The following is an 11,239-nucleotide window of genomic DNA, read 5'->3' on the forward strand; positions in this document are numbered from 1 at the left end:
GTATAAAAGTGTTAAAGCATTCACAAGAAATCACACTTAAAAGTATACATGCTACAGAAATAGTTTTCTTGCAGTAATAAGTGACTAACGCATATGTAGGGGAATGCACCGCTAAGTACAGCAGTGAAGGTCAGCAGGGAAAGCAGAAAATGAAAGGCAGGCAACGGAAAAAAGGAATCAGGGAAGGAAGCAGAGCAAAGGTAGCAGGTAGGCAAGGAGGGAATGGTAACGAAATTCAGAGGAAGGGCAGCCAGAAGGAAAGAGAAGTGAGGACACGCCAGTAGAAGGGATACACAAGCGTCTTACTTAGGGAGGTAGAGGATTGCAAAGCATCAGCGGGCTGCAGTTTCAGGATGTAAATACGAAGCCCGAGTGCCATCTTGGAATATACTAGACTGGTAAACGGTTGTTTCAGGGCAAACGTGATGGAACACAGAGTGTATCCATTTCCATCGGTGCCACAGCGAATTCTGATGCGCTGTGACACCATTCCAATGACATCATAACTATATCCCCATTATTCAGGAAGACAGTCCTTTGTTTCTTTCCTTTCTCTGACTTGTCATCCAGTATTTGTCTATTATAAATTGAAGACTACAAGTCCAAGAATGCATTGAATGGAACAGGTCTGGACGAGTGCCTCCCAAAAGGTACAGTGTTTCCTGACATGTATGAAGATGGCGTGTTTAAAATTAAATAGGAAGTTAATTATTCAGCACCTGGTAAGAAATGTTATAGTGGTGAAAAATGTTAATGGTGCCGGGGGCAGAACGGCATTTGTTATGTGGAGAACTTCCTAACTGCTGTTACAAAATGCACACAGAGAAAGGGCCTGGAGTTTTTAGATTTCGAAAAGACTACCTCAAAGGTGAAAGAAATTGTAGAATGAGTGCAGCCGAGCAGCTTCTGCAAGGAAACTCTTCTGAATGTTGCATAGGCATCATTTCAATTAACTGAATAATGCAGGCAAACTTATTTTATATCATAAGTGAACCAAAATAAAAAAAAAACTACTGTTTTCAAAAAACACTCTCAATATTTAACCACTCAACTATGAATGCATACTTTCTCATCCCTCAATACAAACATGTTCATATACTAATGCATTAATGCTCAGTAATATTTATCCATTATTCTTCCACCCACACAACCATATTCATGGATTATTTACAACCATATTCACTGACTGACCCATCAATATGTCCAAGAATATTCACTTATTCATTCACCAATGCAACCATATTCAAATTCACCCATCCATACAGTCATAATAATTCACTCATCCATCTTCTCAAGCAACCATGTTCTCCCATTCATCCTTCCATCCACTCAATCATATTCACCTACTCACTTAAATTTGCACAAAAAAAGCCAGACTGCGTGGTTGTGCCAATGCTTGTGTTCTGTGCCCAATCTTCATCTTTTTCCGGTCGTTCTCTTTCTAATTCTCTCTGATCCTTCAGTGCCATTTATCAAGACTGTTGCCCAATCTCTTTATGGAAGAATGCTGACCAGACACGTTTCAATACGAAGCATGAAGGGCCTCTTTTTCTAATGTTGTGTCTCACTTGTTTGCCCGTCATGTGACTCTGCTCTATATCGCACCTTCACTAGACACTCATGAGGCTGGCAGTCAGGAAGCCGGAATACAGGCAGATGCTCTGAGGTGATTGTCAGGTTTTGGAGCCAGGCCCACGTGTATGGGATTTAATCTTACTCTACATAAAGCAACCCCCTCTGACAAATGACCAAAAGGGGTCACCGGTTAGAATGGAAGATATGGAGGGGGACTGGAAGGTCCCCACAAACTGAAAAAGAAGGCAAAGACACAGGTTATACAGAATATGTAAAGACCTATCTCTTAACCGTCTCAATGGACCACTCAAATGGAATACCCGAGGTGATGTGTGTGGGTCCATTAAGTCACCAGAATATCAGGTGAACCACGGGGGAAATCCAGGCCAGTCCAAAATCCAATGCAGCAGTTCAGATCAATACCAAAAGACAAACTAAACCAAGCAACAATCCAAAGGGAATCAAAACCAGTCCAAAATTCAGTGCAGCAGTTCCGTCCCAGAAGACAAATCAATCGAAAGGGAATCTAGGCCAGTCCAAAATCCAATGCAGCAGTTCAGTACCAGAAATCAACCAATCCAATAGATAATCCAAAGGAAATCCAGGAGCCAGATGGGGTCAGACGAATCAGGAGTCAAGAGCAGGTAGAATGGGGAACAAGCAACACCAAGCAACAGCTGGAGCTTTGTTGAGAAGCTGGAACCTTTATTTTCTGGGATGCCGCATTGTTTTGTGCTTCTGTATGGCATGCCTTAGCTCTGCCATATGGTCTGCTGGATAGTGATGCCCCAGTCCCATGATGTTCCAGGGGGCGCAACCACAACCATCAACGCTGCACAATCATGCAGCAATGCGCCAGATGCAGACAGGCTGCAACAGGGATGTTGTTCGTGGAGTTCTGGGCAGAGGTGCCACACTTAGGTCTGGTGCTGGGGTGCTCAGCAAGTCTGGGAACTGGAGTAACATGCACAGGTGATGGTGGAGTGTGAAATTGAATGCATGGTGCTCTTAGATTATGTCGAGTTGTGAGGGTGCTTGTGTAAGGTTGAGTGATGGGGCACTTTGGTGAGATTGGATAGTGGGGTAAAGGGTGCTGTTCTTAAATGAGGTTAGGTAGTGGGTGTGTTTTGGTGGATATGGTGGTGGGTGAGTTTGGCCATAACTCTAAACTCACAAGTTTTCAGAGGTGTCAACCACCATAGAAATTGTTAAATCACTCATCAAGCCTCTTACCTGTCCATATGATTCACTGGGCTCTCAGCCGTCCAAAACAAAATCATCTGTGTTCACCTGCCTTCTGAAAGGTTGAGAGGCAAATGGCTTAGGCGGTGGAGTTGCTGTTGGCAAGTTGGGTGGTGGGGGTCCTGCGGAGCAATGCAGGCGGATGTTGGTAAATATGGTTGGGTGATGGATTTACTGCAGACCTGCATACATTTGAGACCTCGAGAAGAGCTTGAAAACCCAGAGGCTGGGGGACGGGGCACCCGGAGGTTAGGCAGATCTGATTTTACTGGGGTAGCTACTTGGGGCAATGGAGTCAGATGCTGTGGTGAGGTAGGGTGTCTGGGTTGCCCGAGTGAGCTGCTTTGGTGAGATTGGTGGTGGTGGCATGATGTATGTATAATATTTTTTTTTATAACGTGTTTAATAATGGAGAACCAGTTTCTAAGCGTGGACCCGGGATTCAAACCTGTTTTGCTTTGCATTGTCTTGTTTCCAAAACGAACGCTTCGCCCCTGAGCTATCCTCCCGGCCCATGAGGTTGTGTGGTGCGTCTGGGTAATTGACTTGCTGGGGTTAAATTGGACGTTGTGGTTCTGTGTTGCTGAGTAGCAGGGGTTCTAAATAAAGTTAGAAGGGGTGCTGGAACGCAAGCAGTCCTGGGTACATTTTTTGCATTAAAAATATATATATTTTATAAAAGATAATTATAATTGGGATTAACAATACATTTTATAGAGTTCCCAGAAGAAAAAAATGCAAAAAGCCATAGGAGATACACGCTGAACCTGAGATCTTAGCAACCGTAACACAACCTGCTGAACTACCTTTTCAGCTTTCAGCTTCTGACATTCCTGTTGAAAGTAAAAGTCATTTTGACCGCGTTTTCACTTTACCTGGATAAAAATGTTCCTCTGAGTCTGAGCACGTCATTAGCTATTCCCAGGACAAACAAATGTGTACTGTGCTATTGGAAAATGAAGCTTTAATCCAAAATGACACGGCTGCACCGTAAATTCAGTGATTGCAGAATAGCTGCCTACAGCCCCCATAATTCATTGCGCTGCCTGCAGCCCCCAGCATTCCATGCACTGCCTGCTGCCCTGCCGGGCATGCAGTTCGCCGGAAGTGTGTTTTCTTTGTTTTGCCGCGGCCGTGACAATGCGGCCATCCCGTAGGAAGCAGCCCGCTCTGTTACTGAAATTGCGCACAGATGGTCATAAAGTAAACATTTTCTTTTTACTTTGATGGATTTATACTCCAGATCCAGCCACCGAAGCAGCAGTTAAGTGTTCTGGTGTGATGGGATGTGCTCGAGACGAGGGGGCTCGATGGGTGTGGGGGAGGGGATTGGAATGAAGATTTGCAGTGTGCAAAATCGTACTGGCAACTATAGGAGAGAGGGGCTTGGCTGAGTGTGAAGAGAGTCCTGACCTGGGTTTGGAAGTGAGACATCTGTGGGGTGGTACTATGCTGATGCCCTTGGTGCTGGGGTGGATGTAATGCGGGTACATGGGAGTGTGTGGTGTGCCTGCATAAGAGTGGTGATGGGAGTGGTGTCCCTTGGGGCCAAGTGTGGCGATGTCAGTGGTGTCCCTGGGGGCTGAGTGGTGATGATGGGGAAATATCCTTGGGGCTGAGTGTAGTGATGGGGGGGCGTCCTTGGGGCTGAGTGTTGTGATAGGGGGCATCCTTGGGGCAGAGTGTAGTGATGGGGGTGTGTCCTTGGGGCCAAGTGTAGTGATGGGGGGTGTCCTTGGGGCCAAGTGTAGTGATGGGGGGGTGTCCTTGGGGCCAAGTGTAGTGATGGGGGGGTGTCCTTGGGGCCAAGTGTAGTGATGGGGGGCGTCCTTGGGGCCAAGTGTTGTGAGGGGGCATCCTTGGGGCTGAATGTGGTGATGGGGGGGCATCCTTGGGGCCGAGTGTAGTGATGGGGGTGTCCTTGGGACCAAATGTTGTTAGGGGGCATCCATGGGGCTGAATGTGGTGATGGGGGGGCATCCTTGGGGCCGAGTGTAGTGATGGGGGGTGTCCTTGGTGTAGAGTGTAGTGATGGGGGGGGGGCATCCTTGGGGCCAAGTGTATAGTGAGGGGGCATCCTTGGGGCTGAGTGTGGTGATGGGGGCCCATCCTTGGGGCTGATTGTGGTGATGGGGGGTGTCCTTGGGCCGAGTGTAGTAATGGGGGGTGTCCTTGGGCCGAGTGTAGTGATGGTGGGCATCCTTGGGGTACAGTGTAGTGATGGGGGCATCCTTGGGGCCAAGTGTAGCAAGGGGGCAACCGTCCTTTGGGCTGGGTGGGGTGCACCTGAGGCTGAGTGTGGGGAAGGTTAAGGTGGTAAATCCAAGGGCGGTTCTATTAAAGGGGAGTGAATTCTTTGACTAAGGGATAAGGGGGTGAGGGGAGACCTTGGGGTGATGGTTATGAGTGGGTAGAAGTGCTTGGTGTGGGGGATTAAGAGTTTGGTGTAAGTCTTTGGCGGGGACATGGGTTAAGTTCAGTGGAAATCTTTGGGGTCTGAGGCATAAGAGCTGGGTGGAAGTCTTTGGAGCGGAGAGGGTTAAACATGGGGAGGGTGTCTTTTGGGTTGCGGGTTAAGCGTTTGGAAGTATTGTGACAGGATTAAGAGGGGGTTCACGGGTAGAACGGGTATAGCAAAACGTGGGTGGTGGGGGAGTCTTGGGGTTAAGGGCACAGGAGTAGTTTGGGTGTGGATAGGGGCAGGAGTGCGTTTGGGGATGTTTAAGGGCAGGAGAGACATGGGGGGGCGTTAAGGTTTGGGGTGTCATTGGAGGGTAAGTGGGTTAATGCAGTCAAAGTCTTTTGAGAGAAGAGGCTGGGCAGAGGCTTTAGGGGAAGGAGGGCTAAGTGTGGGGAGTCCTTGAGGGGGAGGGCTAAGGGCGGGGGAAGTCCTTGATGGGGGGCAGTGGGTTAATGGAGGTTCTGGTGGTTAGGGGTGGGGTGCAGTTGGAGGACAAGAGGAATGAGGGCAATTTCAGGAACAAAGGGGACAGTTAGAGAAGAATAGTGGAGGGTGGATGCAGTGTGTGGGTGATTGCTGGGTGCTGAGTGGGAGTGGTGGGTCTGAGTGTGGGGGGCCTACTGCTTTGTGTGTAGGGTGTGCTGTGTGGGGGTGAGGTGGTGCTGTGTTTGTGGGGGCTGTATGTTTGGGGGACTGGTGACGAGTGTGTGGAGATGTTTGAGGGGTCTGGGTGTGTCTCTGGGTAGGTCTGAATGTGTGGGAATGTAGGGGCGAGTGTGTGTGTGGGGTTGCTCCTTGGTGCTGTTTGTGCTGTTCAGGGGGGCCTGGATGCTGAACGAATAGGCCTTCTCTGAGGTATTGTTGCAGTTTTGCAAAGTCCATGCCTTAGTGTCTAAGTGGTGGGTGGGGGGGTCTCTGCATAAGGCCTGGGGTGGTCACTGGCTTGCCGGAGAGCATTTTTGGCTGAGTGTGAGGTGAAGGCACCCGACTTCTCTTTTCATGCGCGTCTCGTTGCAATTTAAGGAATGCAAAATCTTCTTATTTTTCGAAACATTGTTATTGCATTATGAAATGCTCCCTTGCTGCCTGGGCTTATTCTAACCCCCTCTCCCTGGCCATTTTGCTACCTGCGTTCCAGTTGGGACCCCTCCTCCCCCTTACTCCCACGCATGGCTTTGTGTTCTCCCCTCTCTGACTCACTTGCTCCATTGACCTGTATCCCTCCCCTTTGCGCCTGGGACTGGGTCTGCATCTTAGCTGTTAGGGGAGATATTGCGCAGTTGGGGGAGGAGGGGGCTGTTGAGAGAGAAGGGGCAATTGAAGAAGGAGGTGGTGGGGCAGTTGAGGAAGTTAGGCACTTGGAGAGAAGGGGCTGGGGCAGTTGAATGGGGTTGGGGCATTTGAGTGAGAGGGGGTGGGATCTGTTGAGGCGAAATCGGGCAGTTGAGGTAGAAGGGGCAGTTGTGGGAGAAGGGGCAGGGCAGTTGGGAGAGAAGACAGTAATGAAAGGAAATGGGGTGGGGAGCAATTGAGGGAGAAGGGACAATTGGGGGGAATGGAATGGAGCAGTTGAAGGGGCGGGGCAGTTAATGGAGTAACTGTAGTGAAGGGGGATGGGGAAGTTGGGAGAGACGTGGTGTGTGATAGAAGGGTGTATGAGTCTGATGGGAGAAGTGGGCAGTTAAAGGAAAAGGGGAATTTTATGGAGAAGGGGTGGGGAGCAATTGAGGCCAAAGGGCCTGGGGGCAGTTGAGGGGGGGGGGGCGGTTTCGGGCATTTGTGCAAAATGGGGAGAACAGGATGGGGCAGATAGGGAGCAGAGGATGTGGCAGTTGGAGAAGTGGTGGGGCATTTGAAGGGAGAAGGTGTGTGGGGCAGTTTGGGGAGAAGGGTGGTGGGTGCAGGTAAGGGTTCTTCCTTACCTGCACCCACCACCCTTCTCCCCAAACATCAGTTAGAGAATTAGATGTGGGGCCAGTAGAGGGCGAAAAGGCAGTAGGGTCCTGTGGGCAGTTGAGGGTGGAGCATTTGATGGATAAGGGGGTAGTTGGGGTGAATGGTGGCTGGGAGTAGTTGATGGAGAAGGAGGCAGCTGGAGAAGGGGGTGGTGCAGCTGTTGAGGGAGAAAGGGGCAGTTGGTGGGTGGTGGGGTAGTTGATGGAAAAGGATGCACTTGGAGAGGCTGTTAGGAGAGAAGGTGTGCAGGAGAGGGAGCAGGTAGGGGATGAATGAGGTGGGGCATTTCACAGTTAAAGGGCAAAGAGTGGATGGGAGTAGTTGACGGGGAAGGGGCTGGTGGGGCAGTCGAGGAGGAGAGGCCATTTGGGGGTGAAGGGAGATGGGGAGTATGTTGGGAGAGATGGTGCGCAGTTTGTGTCTTTATATTTCAATTTGAACTTCCATCTTAGGTCAACTAGTGTGGAGTAAAACCGCTCAAATAAACAAGCCAATATGTAGTACACACACAGGCTTGAATGCTTTTATTGTTGCTGGGAATGAGTGCAGCACTTAAATATTTTAATACAGTTACTCATTCACCACACAAAGGGGGGGGCGCATGGTGCTAAAATACACATATACACTGATTAAAAACATTTTCTTGGCAAATGGTGTTACGAGCACAAGAAGATTGTCCTAGTGGCTTTTTCGGGGGATTGCTCATTCCTCAGGGCTGTCTGTCCTTAACAGGAAGGCACCGAAAAGCGGAAGTTTTACTTTGGTCTCGAGGGATTAGAATGTCTGATCACCGTTTTCAAAACTGAAGATGACTGTTTTTCTGAATCTGGGTCATTCAGTTCAAGAACTACAGCCATGAGATGGAGGTTCAAAGGGCCCCAAAGAAAAAGCAAGAGGCCAAGGCGACGACGAGAGAAAGGCACTCTGCACTGAACGTCCGGCTCTTTCTCAAGAAACTTTTCTTCAACCTCCTGGAAAACTGCTACAATCATCTCATATATATTGTGAAGGTGAGTTGGGCCTGTTGGGATTGGAGTACTGTGAGCGTAATGGCAAGGGCAGGAATGGTGAGAGCGCACTGACACATGGGGGTTCACTCTTGCCAACTGAGACTAGCAAGACATAAGCGAAGAGCCCAATGTTGGAGCTCTGTTCCGCACTACACTGGTCACAGCACTGGCTATTCACCTCACAACTTGTCTCAGTGTGAACTAGCTGAAGCAGCAAGTTTGCTGCACCAGTTCTAAATCGAGTGGCTGAAGGCAGACCTGGTTAAGACATTTCTATTACACCAGTAGTGGGTTTACTACTCCAATTAAGTTATTAACGCTCAGAAGACTGCTTTGAAAAAAACACTGGCAGGCACTTTGAGTGCACCGTTTAATGGGATGGCTTGATTAATACGAGCTCAAAGAGTTCCCATGAGAAGGTATTTTGGGGCAAGCGCAGGATCTGGGTGTAAATGGCTATGGGGATTAGCATGGCTATGGCCAGTCAAAAAGTGGGCAAATAACCAAACATCTGCATGCTTTGTGTCCCTCCTTTAATGACATTCCCCCCTAGCTGTACTCTATTCCAATAGTTTCAGTGACAGCCTATAGCCCTCAACTGACTCTCTGGGCAGGGTCAGGGCGCCCATCCGACTTCCTGGCTGGTTCTCAGGTTCTCCTTCCCTGTTACTCCCTGGGCTGGATCTCCACCTGACACCATTGCTCACTGGTAGGGGCAGTGGACCAAGTTGTAATTGTGTCTTCTCCCACTGTTACTGCAGTGTGATATCCTGCGCAAATTTGCCTTATTGTTCTTGTCTACGCTGTTAGTTAGTCTGATGGCCAGAAAGTAGGTGCATTTAACTTTTGTTTTTTTTTAAATTGTAGAACAATTACAAGCCACGCAAAGACACAATCAGTTGGCAATACATCATTTGCAGGCATCACTGGCGGCGCTTACCAGGACCGATTCATTACCAGAATCAGTGGAGAAGTCGTTGGGAATGGACACTGGATCATCCACACAACAGAAGGTGATATTCCCCTCATAACAGAACCGTTCCCAATTTAAAAACTGTAGTTAACTTACAATTTTGAGAGTACCTTTTCCGCATTGAATGGACACCATATATAGATGGTGGCCGTTACGCGAGAGCTGTTGGTGTATCAATTCGCTACTGCATGAACAAATTCTATTCTAGACTAATAAGTCATTTGTTTCTAATACATTTTAAAACCTGTCCCTCACATTCATTGCACATTGGCCATTCCTGGTTTCCATGCAGAATAGGGGTAATTAAAGGCAGGGAGTGGGTATTATCTTTGGGGTGTTGTATATTTGTTAGTCCATTCGAGTATGCAACAAATCAGTGATGCATGGTTTTCAGGCAGGAGGCATTGGGTCACCCATGTAAGCAAGGTGTGCTTTGGTATATCTCGGGTCATGTGTTTCCGGACCTTCTGGTTATGTTAATTAGCAAAGGGTTTAAAAGACGATTTCCCCACATCCACTTATGCTTTCTATTTCTAACTGTGTGATAGTTTCTAATTTAAAAGTCAAACTGTTGTATCTACACAATGAATCTGTCAATCTTGTTTCTGCATGATTGTCCTGTCTCCCATCCCCACCGACTCAGTGCCTGGCTCAACATCTCCTCAAAGACATATTAACCCCTTTGACCATTAAAGACCATAAATCTTCTGAATGCAGCCACAGAAAACCATGATTCATTTTCAGTTCAAATCTATCTTTTAAGCCTGTTTCAACCGTTTTGTACAAATGCATTTAAATGTAGTGACACATTTGTAGGTTGACATTTTAACATTTGTTAATCCTGTATTTATTCTACAATAAGTAATTTAACAATGCCTTTTCTGATGTCCATTTATATTCATATATCCTTTCTTTTTTTTGTAGAATTTTTGAGATCTGTCTGCAAGGCTAACAGTTGGCCTACTATGGACGGCCAGGTGATGAGAAGGAAGCTTGCCACCAAAATCTGCAATGCCAGAAGAGGCCTAAAGAAGACACCGCCTTTCGAAATGCAGGATCGATGATTATTCGTTTGTATTTTTGCAAACTGATTTATTCTTATAGAATACAGCTATGCCGTTAAACTGCATTTGTTAAATAAAACATTTTGTGAACACTTTCTGAGCCTATGTTTGATTGAAGACATCTTATAGCCACAGCAATACTATAATAAAATATCAACAATGTATAGCTGCAGTATTTTACTATCATAATAATGTTGGCTGCTCTCAGTGATATTGGGTGAAGTGACTGGCGGCAGTCTGTCATGCAGGTAGACCTTTAACAGATTCTGTTTAGGTCACTGGAAGTGTGTGTTTCAATGCAGTGCTTTGTAATTTTGGGTGTGAGGCCCTGTTGGCTAGAGGTGAGAATTGAAATTAGGGAGTTTACAGTTTGGTTCGTGACATGGGAGGGGGCGGTTGTAGTTTTGTGCACTAAATCGGTGAACTTGGTTAACAACATTTGGGTGCTCTAGCAAAGATGGACAGTGACAGCTGCAAAATTCATTAGATTTATTTCCAGTAAACTATCCATAAGTCTAACGAGTCATTCTAAAGTAATGCCACCAATCTTACCCAAAAGGAATACATCCTTGGGTAATCAAACCCCTTTTCCTAAATGTTTTGGAAGCATCTTGAAATCTTTTAAACTCATCATGGAGTGGTCTGCAAGAATCATTCACAATTAAAAACCCATCCTAAAGTTCTCATGCAACCATCCTGAAGTAACCCCCACCCATCCTGAAGTTGTCATGGAGTCATCCTAGAGTAATCCGAAGTCATCCTGGAGTAATACCAACTCATCCTGAAGTTGTCATGGAGTCATCCTAGAGTCATCCGAAGTCATCCAGGAGTAATCCCCACTCATCCTGAAGTTGTCATGGAGTCATCCTGGAGTAATCCAAGATCATCACTGGAAGTAATCCAAACTCATCCTGTAGTAGTTTCTGTGATAACTCTAGAGTCATCATCTCATTACATA

The 11,239-nt window shown here is 47.2% G+C and overlaps 1 protein-coding gene across 2 annotated transcripts; it reads left to right on the forward strand.

Annotated features, from left to right (window-relative positions):
- The first annotated feature begins 3,884 nt into the window (after positions 1 to 3,884).
- LOC138567456 (protein timeless homolog) lies at positions 3,885 to 10,376 on the forward strand. Of its 2 annotated transcripts, XM_069645656.1 has the most exons (4): positions 3,891 to 4,020; positions 8,074 to 8,244; positions 9,112 to 9,257; positions 10,142 to 10,376. In XM_069645656.1, the coding sequence occupies exons 1-4, from the start codon at positions 3,958 to 3,960 to the stop codon at positions 10,167 to 10,169; spliced, it is 408 nt and encodes a 135-aa protein (XP_069501757.1). In that variant the 5' UTR covers positions 3,891 to 3,957; the 3' UTR covers positions 10,170 to 10,376. The 2 variants fall into 2 exon arrangements, with proteins under 2 accessions (XP_069501758.1, XP_069501757.1); XM_069645657.1 differs by lacking the exon at positions 9,112 to 9,257 and having other exon boundaries at positions 3,885 to 4,020.
- The last annotated feature ends 863 nt before the right edge of the window (positions 10,377 to 11,239 follow it).

This window comes from Ambystoma mexicanum, chromosome 2p (assembly GCF_040938575.1).
Source record: "Ambystoma mexicanum isolate Mex_15411 chromosome 2p, UKY_AmexF1_1, whole genome shotgun sequence".
Lineage (NCBI taxonomy): Eukaryota > Metazoa > Chordata > Amphibia > Caudata > Ambystomatidae > Ambystoma > Ambystoma mexicanum.

Bases quoted from the DNA above. Each gene is read 5' to 3' on its own strand.
- LOC138567456 (XM_069645656.1), top strand. From the start codon at position 3,958: ATGCGGCCATCCCGTAGGAAGCAGCCCGCTCTGTTACTGAAATTGCGC. The intron at 4,021-8,073 runs GTAAACATTTTC...TGGGTCATTCAG, and splicing joins TGCGCACAGATGGTCATAAA to TTCAAGAACTACAGCCATGA. The intron at 8,245-9,111 runs GTGAGTTGGGCC...TTTAAATTGTAG, and splicing joins ATCTCATATATATTGTGAAG to AACAATTACAAGCCACGCAA.